Genomic DNA, 14,421 nt, shown 5'->3' with positions numbered 1-14,421 from the left:
TATTACAACATACTATGGTTAGTTCAAACCCAGAGCAGATGTTTTCAGTCTCTTCTTCTAGTGTTTGCTAGAGGAAGAAGAGAACACAGAAGCCTAAAGCTTGCCCAGGATTCTTCACATAGTACTAAACAACAGTTCGGCATTATGTTCAAACCAGGACAGTGTTATGCTCACAAACCAGATTTTGCTGCCAAAACAGTTTAAAGCTGCTTTGCAACTCTAGTTTGCATTAACTGTGGTTTGTGGCTACTAGGGAATAGGCAAATATGTCAGTTTCTGGGTCTTTCAGTTTCTTATTTTTCCAATCATTTCAACACCTGTGGTTTTTTAAAAAAAGAAGTCATGAATTTCATGACAACTCAAGCATTTTCCTGCAAATTTCTCCTAATATACACATATTTGTATGCAATTCTGCCTAATATGCATATTTTTGCAGAGCATTTTCCTAACAGAATTCATTTTTGTATGTTATTTTCACTAATATATGCATTTTTATACACATTTTACCCCAGAGTATGTATGTGTGTGTATATAATGTGTATAAATTTTTTACACATTACTTGGCTGGAAAACTCCATTGCAAAATTCAGAGAAGTGCAAATTTTGAAAGATGGCTGTGTTTTGGTTTTCATATTTTCATCTTCCTCAGGTGAGGCTGTCAATGTACTGAACCGCTGCCTGGCCGCGATAATGGACTGGATGAGAGCTAATAAACTGAAACTCAACCCTGACAAGACTGAGATGCTGTTGGGGGGGGGCACTCTGCCCAGATGGTTGATGTCAGACCTGCCCTAGATGGGGTTACACTCCCCCTAAAGGAGCAGGTACGTAGTTTGGGGGTCTTATTAGATCCGCTCCTGTCACTTGAGGCTCAAGTAGCCTCGGTGGCACGGAATGCATTCTACCAGCTTCGGCTGGTAGCTGTCGAGAGGCAGAGCTGGGGTCCCAGGGGTCCCGGGGGTCCCAGGGAGTTGGGAGAAGAGGATTCAGATGGATGGCAGAGGGAAGGGGGAGGAACTTACCCACTTTGGAGGGAAGATGAAACAGAGGAAATGCCAGTGATAAGGTCGCCTAGCAACGGGGAGCCTGAGAGCTCTGGAGTTTCAGAATCCTCCCTGGACATTCCCACGCCCCCCCTTCTCCGCAGCTCAGAGCAAGAGGGAGGGCTGACCACAGCAGAAAAGCAGAGAGACAGTTTACCATCAGCCCCTCCCCTATCCCCCATAGTGGAATCGGAAACTTCAGAAGAGGAGGGGGTGATGCTTCCCCCCTCACCGCGCACACGTAGACAGCTGAAAAGGCAGGAGAGAAGGGGGGGAAGGCGGGCAGTACCTGAGGGGCAGTTAAGGAGGAGCGAAAGGTTGCGTGCCCGTTTGGCCCCTTCTTAAAGAACAGGCGGGAAGCAGTCCCTTGCTCTGTCAACTTTCTCCCAATGCCGCAGGACCTGTATCCCTGTAATGCTTCATGAGAAGGCGCAGTCTTTGTTTGGACATTACCCTAATAAAACACGAATTACTTACAACCTCTGGTCTGGTTCCTGAGTCTCATCCTGGGCCTGACAGTAGCCCAACTACGACCCTATCTGGACAGGGAAAACCTCGCCACAGTTATTCATGCTCTGGTAACCTCTAGATTGGATTACTGTAATGCACTCTACGTAGGGTTACCTTTGAAGACGATTCGGAGACTTCAGCTAGTGCAGAATGCTGCGGCCAGAGTTCTTACTGGGACGAAGAAATTCGACCATATAACACCTATTCTGGCCCAACTGCACTGGCTACCAATATGTTTCCGGGCCAGATTCAAAGTGTTGGTTCTTACCTATAAAGCCCTTAACGGCATCGGACCGCAATATCTGATGGAACGCCTCTCACGCTATGTACCTACCCGTTCACTGCGCTCGACGTCTAAGGCCCTTCTCCGGGTCCCAACTCATAGGGAGGCCAGGAGAACAGCAACTAGATCTAGGGCCTTTTCGGTGGTGGCCCCCGAATTATGGAATGCCCTCCCAGATGAGATACGCCTGGCGCCTTCTTTGTTATCTTTTCGGCGCCAGGTAAAAACCTACCTCTTTGCCCAGGCATTTTAAGCTTAAATTTAATTTTAATTTTAAACTTAATTGCAATTGTAATTTTTATTTTAATTTTGTATACTAATTCTGTTCTTAAATATGTTTTATAATCCACACTTGTTCGTATTTTAATTGTGGTTTTATCTTGTGTACACCGCCCTGAGAGCTTGTTGCTATAGGGCGGTTTAGAAATGCAATAAATAATAATAATAATAATAATAATATATTGTTTCACAAAGTGCAAATTAGGCAGTTCATCATTAAATGCGAACTGAATCAAATTTCTCCCCCAACCTTAGTTGCTACATCTGAATTTGCAAAATACATTGACAAACAACAGTTAAGGTCTTTACTCTGCCTGAAGAGACTGTGAATTTATGAAGCTGAGTGCTGAGCAGATGGGAAAATGAAAGCAGGCAAGCACATTTGGACAGTCAAACAAAGGGGTGGGTTCTCTACAATGAGTAGACAAAATCATAGTTTGGCTAGATATCTGAACTGAGCCATAGAAATTGAGACACTGAAGCTTTAATTTAATATCCTAGCATAAAATAACTTTACCTGCTACATTTCTGCACCAGAGGCTAATATTTGAAGATATTAGAGCAGGGTCGTTGGACAGGGGCAGAATTACAGTAATTCAAAATGTATAGCAAACGCTTTTATGAAACAGGATCCAGCTTCTCACAGCTTTGTTCACTCAACAAGTATCCTATTCTACATTCAATATTTATGCAATCTATTATTTTGGCTGACGTTTCCTGACTCCACCTACCTACCCCATTTTCTGCAAAGAATCTCTTCTTTAAAATGCTTGTAGGAAAAAGCTCTGGCACTTATAAGATGTTGTGAGAATGCCAACCCCCACACAAGCTGTCTGCTTAAGTTTCAAAAACTAATTTAAAAATTATATGAACAGCTGCAAAGAGGATTAGATCCCTTTTAAATGCCTGACTTTGAAGGGCTGGGGCTGCATTTTTGTTTTCCTAGAGGATGTCATCCTGCAATCAACTTTCCACTAATGAGATGAATATATTAAAGTCTCCTTCAACAAACATGGCTACACCACCTGCTCCTTCCTCAAACAGCATGAATGTTTAAGTAAATGTCAGGGAGGAAGGAAAAAAGGCATTAAAAAAAGTTAATCCAGTCTATTTACTTTATACAAAATAGCACACACCAAAAAGGGGGGGGGGTTCCATCAACTTCAGAAGAAGAAAAACCCTGTCTCTTCCAGAGTAACATTAAGTAACAAGGCTTACACGTTTAAATAAATTTCCGTAACCAAGCTAGTGAAAGAATGCCCTCTGCTGCTGGAAACATGGCATGCACATATTCTTGCCTGTATCGCTATATATACTGGTCTTGTACAAAATCATTCTCTTGTATCTCCTCCAATTTCTGTACACCAGAGGTTAATCAGAGATTTAAGCAAGAGGAAAAGAGCTACTGATTTCTTTGAAGCTCCTGATCTTTCTGTCTTAGCTTGAGAAGCAAATACACGATGCAGCGTTATTATCGGAAGTAGGCAAACACCCATGGGTCTGCAATTTACTTCAAGAAGACATGATCCCAAGATGGTGACCAAGGAGTTAAAAGATTTCCAAATTACTGAACCCATAGCTGAGACTGCGTTCTAAAATGGACTTTTAAATGTGGGACTTAAAAATCTTATTTTTATTTCAAAGAAGGAACTCAACTGGGGTAAAAAATAATATCTGAATGCAGCTTTGAATTTTTGTAGACAGTTTGGATTTTGTTGCTCACATTCTGAAGAAGGATTTTGAACCTTTGCCTGACAATTTTACCTTCCATTGCCAATGGTTGTCTCTTCACCTATAAGGGGCTCTCTTGGTAGTTCCACCACTTGGGAGTGGGTTTTCTCTGTGGCAACCCCTAAGTTGTGGAACTCCCTCCTCACAGCGGTGCACATAACTAGCATCTCCATGATTCCACTTCTGTCATATGCTGAAGATGCACCTCTTTACCCCAGCCTTTGACAGTTAAGGTACTGGGAGCAACCTCTTCTGTTTTATTTAATCTATGCCGCGCTGCTCTTGCTTGGAATTATTTTACTGGTTTTTATTATTGTATTTAAACAGTTTACTTTTTTTATTTTTTTATTCCATTGCTGTAGCCCACTCTAGGAAGTGACAGTGAAGGGTGGGTAAGAAATCTCATAACAAGTAAATACAATCAAATCAGTCAAAGTAATCAGTCAAAGCCGCACCAAGCCAAACATAGCCCACCCCCTCCATGTGTTGTGGCCTGTCAGATGCTCAATGATAGCTACCCTCCTGTATTTGAAGTCCCAAGGAATGAGCAAAAACAAGTGGTTTATCAAGCCCTTGGGTGGGCAACCATACATGGCTAGTGGACTGGGTTTATTCTGTTGGAGTTGTGCAAGCCTGACCTATGTTCATCAAACTGTAAGGCGGGAAGGTGATAACCAGGTAAATGAAACGTAGGCCACACACAAAGAAGGTGCCAGCCCTGGCATACTTGGGCAGCTATCGCTGACGCCTGCTCTGAGTTACCAGATGGCAGGTAATTACAAACCACCATTTTAGATTTCCCATAATATTTGCGAACAATGCTCCATCAGACGCTCCATCACACATTGTAGGAAATTTAAAATGACAGGCACTTGGCCTCAACCGAAGGATCACTGTTGCCAGACAGAGCTGCCAAAGGGATCCACAGGTACGGGAATGAACCTATGGAGGGCACTCTGCTGAGGACACCCTCAAGACTGGAGCTGGTCCTAGTCAAACAGGTATATTAATCAGAAAATCCAGGACTGGCTGCAACTCCCTATGAAGCACAAGCTCAGTGGGGAGCCCAGATCTATTGCTCAGTAAAGTGGCATGGTGCAGCTAGGGTTGGACTTCAGGGCCCCATAGCCCAGGAAGCCCCGCAATGACCACCCAGAAAGCAGCAGGACTTACATCAGCAACTGGGCCATGATGAGCATGCCAGAGCCCACCCAGGCTGATCCCACTTAATGCAGCATCCATTCTTTCTTTTTATTTCCCAAAACATTGTATAGCCAGGGGATTGCCAGCTGGGAATGTATATGGTCACAGATGCTCATTTTATTTATTTTTCCTTTAAAAACATATCCTTTTCTATGACAAAATGGTGCTTATTCCCAAGTAAATGCGGTTAGCATCAGGGAAGCAGAAGTGACACCCCCTTCCACCCCATTTTGTTCCTGTAGTCACGAGGGTGCTGTGATTTAAGAGATTCAAGGTGCACACGCTCAGAGTATTTCTTTTTTCAGTCAGAGTTGGCAAACTGTTTACTTGTTTAGGAACATAGGCAAATGTAAAGTATGGAGCCAGAGTTGCGGGTATATATATATATAAGACCATTAACTCCAATGTCTAAAATTAACTAGATGCAACATTGGTAAAGTGTGAAGCAGCACCTAATAGTAAAAACTCAGGCAGGACTGGGAGAAAGGGGAGGTGCATAAAGGAATATGATCCTACCTGTAATAGCCAAGGAAAGTAAATTAACAGGAGGAAGAGCTATGCAGGGGTGGAGACACACTCACACCTAAGGAGCCCTCCAGACTTTCTTTTTATTGAGCATTCATGATGATTTGTGCTCATGGCAACATACTTGACATTTATTTTCAGTAAATATATTTCTCCATAATATTGCAGCCTGTAAAAGTTTACAGTGCAGCCATGGAAAATAAAAGTACATTGTCAAGTACTTTCTTGTCAAAGTAAATTCATTATCTATCAATGTAACACAAAATTAAAGCCTTGGGCATCTGATACAAGATTTTTTTCAGTAACATTATTGACTACAACAAACCAGCCGCAATGGCAAATGTGACAAAAATAGGGCGGGGGGAATCTTAAAAACTGGGCAAAACACCATGATGAAAATTGGTGGTGATGCTTGCACTGACTGAGATTTTCTTTGAGCAAAACGTCAGATTTTTAAATTAACCACCTTTTGAGATATGAGGACTCAAGTTACTGACAATTTTACAAAATGGCCAACTTTAGGATTTTTCCCCCTTAGAAGAAGATATTTAAATTAAACTCTGTGGGGTTTATCTTTCTCTCCTTTGGGTAGGGAAATGAGAAAAAATAATAGCACTGGTAATATTGAAATTAAGGGCCTTATGAAGGGGTCAAAGTTAGCAAAAACCACAATTCTTTTTCTATCTGTACTGGCTTGCTGCTCACTCTGTATATGATGCAAACTAGTTAACCACTATATAAAAATGGTGTCCAGACTATGGTGAACAAAACCTTTTTTGGTTGAAGTTGATATCATTTATAGAAACAGAAAAATTAAAGATAACACAAACCCTTGCAACACCAACTTTTAGATGACCCTCCCCCTTTCTGACCTCCCTGTAAATCAGGATTCCACACAAAATATTTGTAACTGTGTTTTTGGTGTCTCAGTATGGTTAGGAATGTGGGGGGTGAATTTTTTTAAAATAGTGCAGCAATCACTTGTATTCAAATCCAGTGAAATCTACTGGAATGAACCTAATGCAGTATTATTGCATCAATGACATGTTGCAGAATAGACCCACAAAAAGACTAGCTTGGAGAAGGCCTAACCCAGTGGTTCCCAAACTTGTTTTTTTCCCACAGACTACTTGAAAATTGCTGATAGTCTTGGTGGACCACTTAAACATTTTTCTGCCTTTTGTAGCAACGGTAATGTGAAGTGCTGGATGCTGTGAGTGATATTCCGTGCTAGTCTTACTCAGAGCACACCCATTAAAGTTTATAGACATGACTAACTTACATTCATTAATTTCAATGGGTCTACTCTGAGTACGACTTAGATGAATATTATTTATTTATTTGTTTATTTAAAATATTTCTATCCTGCCCTTCTACCCTATAATAGAGCACTCAGGGCGGCTTACAAAAATAAAATAAAAAATGTACATAATAAAATTGTAAGCAGTTAAATCACAAAAACATTAAAATAAAATACAATTAAAATACATAAAATACTATATATATACACACACACACACACACACACACGAATACAACACTGTATGATTTTTAATTGCATTTTATTGCTTCTTCCCCCCCTTTATATTGTATTTTGTTGTACTACAGTTTGCATTTCATAGAATTCAAGTGGTAATACAACAAAATACAATATAAGAAATAAAAGAAGCAATCAAACAGCAGTATGAATATTTAGTGTGGAGATGCCATGAACCATCTGAATGAATCTTATGGACCACTGATGGTCCAGAGACCACAGTTTGAGAACTCCTGCCCTAAGTAAAGAATGACAATGAGTGAAATTACAAAGAGTGATATCTAGACAGAAAGAACAATGTGAACTGGAGTGTTTGTGGAAACTATGGGGTGAGGCACAGTAGTGCAGTGGCAAATTCAGAAGTGCAGGGTTCCTTCATGAAAGTTACAGCCACGCCCCCTCACAGCCACACACCCCTCTTAAGATTATACAACCTTCTAAGATTATTGAATAATCTGGCCAGGTTTGAATACTGCTTTCTGCTTCGCTATCCTTGTTAATGTTTTCTCTCAGACATCCCTAGGAGCTAATCAGCATGAGAGAGGATTGTTAGCTACTGAGAAGAGTCTTCTCACTGGCTGACGCACTTCCTTTCACTCTGATTGGCTCCAATCAGCATGAAAGGACAAAGAAGCATGTGAGAAGCCTCAAGCCTCAGTTGCCAACACACTCCCCTTTCATGAGCACATAGGACACTGGAGACATAGGGACTCTGCTGGGACCCAGCTCTACAAAAATATAAGGGGTATAAGACCCCTCCTCAAGATCCTGGATGACACACCCCTGGTGAGGCATAGTGATAAAGCATTGAACTAAACGCTGGAGAGAGCAGATTCAAATACTTGCTTGGGCATGGAGCTCTAGGGATGATCTTGGCCCAGCCACTCTCAGCCTCTCACCTACCTTATAGGGTTGTTGTGAAGAACAGATTTGAGGCTTTAAACTTAGTTGATAGAGAACCAGAAGAACTATGGTGTGAAGTCAGAGACATTATCAGGGAAGAATGCAAAAAGACAATACCTCTAGTTAAAAAGAGAGAAAGACCTCAATGTATGACTAAAGAAACTCTTAAAATGGTTAAAGAGAGAAGGAAAGTAAAAGCAAAAGGAAACAGAAACATAGTCAGAACTCTAAATGCAATAATACAGTGACTAGTACGTAGGGACAAAGAGAACTATTACAATAGTTATTGTATAGAAATAGAAGATGACAACAAAACAGGTGGAACAAAAGCCCTATTCCAAAAGATTAGAGAAATGAAAGGGAAATTTAAACCAAGAGTAGGGATGTTGAGTAATCAACAGGGGAACACACTGACTGACCAAGATAAAATAAAAGGAAGATGGAAGCAATACACTGAAAAATTATATAAAAGAGATGCAAGGATGACAGAGTCATTCATGGAGGAACCATATGATGACGAACCAGAAATTTTAGAATGTGAGGTGAAAGCTGCTCTTAAAATACTTGGAAGAAACAAATCATGAGGAATACCAACCAACAGAGTTGCTACAAGTTACTGAGACTGAATCTGTCCAAATTTTGACAAACATTTGTCAAGAAATATGGAAAACAAAACAATGGCCAACAGATTGGAAGCGTTCAATACACATCCCAATTCCAAAGAAAGGGGATCCCTGGGAATGCAGTAATTATCCAACTATTGCCTTCATATCCTATGCAAGTAAAATAATGCTCAAGATTCTACAACAAAGGTTCTTACCATATGTGGAGTGAAAAATGCTAGACGTCCAAGCTGCATTTAGAAAACTAAGAGATACCAGAGATCATATCGCAAACATACACTGGATAATGGAACGGAGCAAGGAATTTCAGAAGAAAATCACCCTGTGCTTTATAGATTGCAGCAAAGCTGTGTAGCTCACGAAAAACTATGGAATGCTTTAAAAGAAATGGGGGTGCCACAACATCTCATTGTCCTGATACACAACCTATACTCTGGACAAGAGGCTACCGTAAGGACAGAATATGGAAAAACCAATTGGTTTCCCATCAGAAAGGGTGTGAGACAGGGGTGTATTTTATCACCTATTTGTTTAATCTATATGCAGAACATATCATACAGAAAGAGGGATTGGACCAAGATGAAGGAGATGTGAAAATTGGAGGGAGAAGTATCAATAATTTAAGATATGCAGACAATACCATACTACTAGCAGAAACTAGTAATGATTTGAAATGAATGCTGATAAAAGTTAAAGAGAAAAGCACAAAAGCAGGACTACAGCTCAATGTCAAGAAGGATTTATGCAACTTTAAAGTTGACAATGAGGACATTCAACTTGTCAAGGATTATCAATACCTTGGCACAGTCATTAACCAAAATGGAGAAAATAGTCAAGAAATTAGAAGAAAACTAGGACTGGGGGGGGCAGCTGTGAAAGAACTAGAAAAGGTCCTCAAATGCAAAGATGTATCCCTGAACACTAAAGTCAGGATCATTCAGACCATGGTATTCCTGATCTGTATGTATGGATGTGAAAGTTGGACAGTGAAAAAAGTGGGTAAGAGAAAAATCAGCTCATTTGAAATGCGGTGTTGGAGGAGAGCTTTGTGCATAGCATCGACCATGAAAAAGACCAATAATTGGGTGTTACAACAAATTAAACCAGAACTATCACTAGAAGCTAAAATGATGAAACTGAGGTTATAATGAGAAGACATGATTCATTAGAAAAGATAATAATGCTGGGAAAAACAGAAGTGAGTAGAAAAAGAGGAAGACCAAACAAGAGAAGGATTGATTCCATAAAGGAAGCCACAGACCTGAACTTACAAGATTTGAACAGGTTGCTTTATAACAGAGGTCGCTGATTCATCGGGTCGCCATAAGTCGAAATTGATTTGAAGGCACATAACAACAAAAGAAGATACCTATATGCTACCTTGAGCTCCTGGGAGAAAATGTAGAATACAAATGCAGTAAATTAATAGTTTTTTTTAAAAAAAAATGAGCCCTGAAAGTATTATGCACATTACTTTGTTGGAAAGGCTGATGGGAGCTAAGAGTGAAAGGGAAGGACTTTGCACGGGGGAAGAGGAAGGGGAGTAACAAGGAGGGGCGCAGGAAGAATTGCAACATGAGTAAAATGAGCCTTCTGAAACGCTATTAACTTTTTAAAACCTGCGCGCGCGCTCATGCCCCTTTCCATCCCTCACCTGCTCGTCGCTCATGGCTGGGTAGCCAACTGCTTGCCCCTACGCTGAATAAAATGGAGTGGGAACTAAAAGTGGGGTGGGGAGGCTTGGAAGCGCCTGTCGCTCATCGGCATCTCCTCTCGGTTCCCTGCGGACCGGTCCCAGAGAATGTTGTGCGGCAAAGGAGCCCCGTTGCCTAGCAACGCCTCCAACTCAAACCGCGCCTTTTGCTCCCCCGCCTCGGAATAAGAGAAGAATCTCAGCCTTCCTGTCGCAGGCGGAATCCAAGGTTCCAATTGGCTCAAAGAGGAAAGGGGCGGTTCTGTGAGAAGGGCTTCCCCCCCCCTCCTTTCCCGCAAGGAAAAGAGTGAAAAGACGTTGTGGTTGGTTTGATTGGTAGCGATGGGACCACGCCCCTTTAGAGAAGAGCTTTCCGCTTTTCCTGGTAAGTCAGGGTTGGGTAGCTTGTCCATGTTGTTGGACTCTAGCTCCCATCATCCATATCAGACCCCGGCGGCATGGCCAACGGTTAGGGATGGTGGGAGTTGTAGTCTTACAATATCCAGAGGTTTACAGGTTTCTCGCCTCCGTCGGAGATGGTCGGGGCGATAGTGGCTGGACTTTCTGTGGAACCTCAGGTTCTGTGGAACCTGCGGACAGGGTCGCCATTTCTTTTCCTTACATGTTCTTAATTGCTGTTTGATCGGCAGAAATTCAAATGGTGGTGCAGAAAGCTTCACCAGCTTAATTTGTTCCTGAAATCACACAATGTGGTTTATAATTATTTTCTTAGTTTAACTCCATTTTATGAATCTCTATTGAATGTTTGTTACTACACCCCCAATAGCTATGTATAGGTTTTATATGTTTTGCTGTCCTCTCATCCTAATTACAACGCTTACTGTAATTAGAGTGTTTTGCTTACTTTTCTGTCCCCAAATTCTCCCTTCCATGCAAATGGTAAAGACACAAGGGGGGGGAATGTAATTCAACTAGAAAACTCAGCTCAGCATAGGGCCAGAGCTACTCACCAGCTAGAGAGCACTGCTGAGGCTGACACACCCTTAAGCTATACAAATAGAATTGGCCAAGTGGGAGCTGTAACCTGCAACAGAATGTTGCAGTATGCAGTGCTCCTGTTCGGTATGCCAGCCAGCCATGCCTCTTTTCAGGATAATCCATTCCAAAACCACTCATTTTCCATTTGATTTAGACCTTATTTCTAAATCAACATAAGAATAGGACACTTTATCACTCCAGGAGGTAGGACTGCACTGCCCCCTGGAATTTCAGTTGGTGACTGTAATGCCCCACCTCAAGTTCAGGAAGGACCCCACCTGTTTCAGGTACTTTCCCTTGAGAACCTTGAGATAACCAGCCTTTCCCAATCTTTGGGTCCCCAGATGTTGCTGGACTACAATTCCCATAATTTTTGAATATTGGCCATGGTGAGTGGGGCTGATGGGATTTATATTCCAACAACATCTGGGGACCCAAAGGTTGTGAAAGGCTGAGATACTCAATGAGGGGCCCTCCAGAAGTTGGACTACAACTCCCATTATCCCTGATCATTGGCTGTGCTAGCTGGGGTTGATGGGAGTTATAGTCCAACATCTGCAGGGCACCCCATTGGCTACCTCGATCTAGGTTACTGAGTAACTAACAAACATAATAATAAATATTCTCTTTGAAACTTTGCAACACTACTTTCCTCCCCCATCCTAACAATGAAAACTTCCCCCAGCTTGAGATAGGCCTTGGCGACCATTTGGTGCCCCAATTAATATGATTAAGGAAGAATAAAAATTGCAGGATATCTTTGTATGTGGATGGAGGCACTTTAACTGTGAAACAGGAAGATGGCAGTGCTACTTTTTTTACACTGAAAGTGAAAGCTTTTATATGTATCCTGGAGTATAGAATCAAGATCTTGTATGCCTTAGGATCTCTCTGTTACTCACCGTCTGAGTGGTCAATAAAGAGACAGAATAGCTATAAGTTTAGCATGAGTAAAAGAAGGTGGGAGCTTGTACATTCTTCATTAATCAACAGTATGAAAACCTTAGCCCCTGGGCTTCCTTGGAGGAGGAGTGTATATTGAAGAATATTAGGGAAACTCTCTCAGCTGGCTTGTTTTGAATGAAAGGGGATTGATATACTGACACAAATAGATGTTGACTCATCAGAACATAGATGCATATTCATTACAGTGCATGCAAATCCAAAAAGTTTAGCTAATAAGGAAGAATTGTAATTCAAGATATTAGTAAGTGTAATAATTTTCTTTGACCACTAAGAGGCATGTGTCCCCTTTCCAACCAAATTCTACAATAGGAAATGCTCTTTGTTGGTGGTTTCCAAACTTTTTTTTACACCGACTACTTGAATATTGCTGATGGTCTTGGGAGACTACTTAATGAGGGGATTGGTAAAAAGAAAGCTGAAAAACAAAGTCCAGAGGGTCACATCACTCGAAAATGCTTGGAAGTTGTTTAAAAACACTATATTAGAAACTCAACTGGAGTGCATACCGCAGATCAGAAAAGGTACCGCCAGGGCCAAGAAGATGCCAGCATGGTTAACGAGCAAAGTCAAGGAAGCTCTTAGAGACAAAAAGTCTTCCTTCAGAAAATGGAAGTCTTGTCCGAATGAAGAAAATAAAAAAGAACACAAACTCTGGCAAAAGAAATGCAAGAAGACAATAAGGGATGCTAAAAAAGAATTTGAGGAGCACATTGCTAAGAACATAAAAACCAACAACAAAAAATTCTATAAATACATTCAAAGCAGGAGACCATCTAGGGAGGCGATTGGACCCTTGGATGATAAGGGAGTCAAAGGTGTACTAAAGAATGATAAGGAGATTGCAGAGAAGCTAAATGAATTCTTTGCATCTGTCTTCACAGTGGAAGATATTGTTGGCGATTGCGTGTGTAGGTCAGACGTGGTTTGAATTCAAAAGCCGTTTAGAACAGGAATAAGACAGGCCAGGCAAGTTTCATGTAAGAGTCTTTACTAGGCAAAGACATTAGAGACATCTCTCTCCATTGACATTTCTTCCCCCACTCTCTGAGTTCCTGCCAGTTCCCACCTTATCACACTCTCAGTCAGCCACACTGACCTTGATTGTCTGGAACTCTGTTCTCACAGCTTAACCCTTCTGCTTCAGGTTTCTCTCTCTCTGCTAAAAACCTTGTCTGTGAGTCTCACAGCCTGCATCACTGACCAACAGATATAGGGCAGATCCCTGAACCTGAACTAACATTTGCAGGAAGGGATTCTGAGGAACTGAGACGAATAGTGGTAACGAGAGAGGAAGTTCTAGGCTTAATGGACAATATAAAAACTGACAAATCACCGGGCCCAGATGGCATCCACCCGAGAGTTCTCAAAGAACTCAAAGGTGAAATTGCTGATTTGCTAACTAAAATATGTAACTTGTCCCTCGGGTCCTCCTCCGTGCCTGAGGACTGGAAAGTGGAAAATGTAACGCCAATCTTCAAAAAGGGATCCAGAGGGGATCCCGGAAATTACAGGCCAGTTATCTTAACTTCTGTCCCTGGAAAACTGGTAAAGTATTATTAAAGCTAGATTAACTAAGCACATAGAAGAACAAGCCTTGCTGAAGCAGAGCCAGCATGGCTTCTGCAAGGGAAAGTTCTGTCTCAGTAACCTATTAGAATTCTTTGAGAGTGTCAACAAGCATATAGATAGAGGTGATCCAGTGGACATAGTGTACTTAGACTTTCAAAAAGCGTTTGACAAGGTACCTCACCAAAGACTTCTGAGGAAGCTTAGCAGTCATGGAATAAGAGGAGAGGTCCTCTTGTGCATAAGGAATTGGTTAAGAAGCAGAAAGCAGAAAGTAGGAATAAACGGACAGTTCTCCCAATGGAGGGCTGTAGAAAGTGGAGTCCCTCAAGGATCGGTATTGGGACCTGTACTTTTCAACTTGTTCATTAATGACCTAGAATTAGGAGTGAGCAGTGAAGTGGCCAAGTTTGCCGACACTAAATTGTTCAGGGTTGTTAAAACAAAAAGGGATTGCGAAGAGCTCCAAAAAGACCTCTCCAAACTGAGTGAATGGGCGGAAAAATGGCAAATGCAATTCAATATAAACAAGTGTAAAATTATGCATATTGGAGCAAAAA

The 14,421-nt window shown here is 41.5% G+C and overlaps 1 protein-coding gene across 4 annotated transcripts in view; it reads right to left on the bottom strand.

Moving 5' to 3' along the window:
- DNAH7 (dynein axonemal heavy chain 7) overlaps positions 1-10,552 on the bottom strand; it is a 214,745-nt gene extending 204,193 nt beyond the window's left edge. For all 4 annotated transcript variants that reach the window (XM_061608175.1, XM_061608178.1, XM_061608177.1 and 1 more), the window contains exon 1: positions 10,292-10,552. In XM_061608175.1, the coding sequence (XP_061464159.1) occupies positions 10,292-10,306 (15 nt within the window). In that variant the 5' untranslated portion in view covers positions 10,307-10,552. The remainder of the gene's footprint in view (positions 1-10,291) is intronic.
- Between the last annotated feature and the right edge of the window lie 3,869 nt (positions 10,553-14,421).

This window comes from Rhineura floridana, chromosome 2 (genome assembly GCF_030035675.1).
Source record: "Rhineura floridana isolate rRhiFlo1 chromosome 2, rRhiFlo1.hap2, whole genome shotgun sequence".
Lineage (NCBI taxonomy): Eukaryota > Metazoa > Chordata > Lepidosauria > Squamata > Rhineuridae > Rhineura > Rhineura floridana.
Note: the sequence above shows the minus strand (reverse complement) of the source record. Positions and strands in the feature narration are given on the sequence as shown.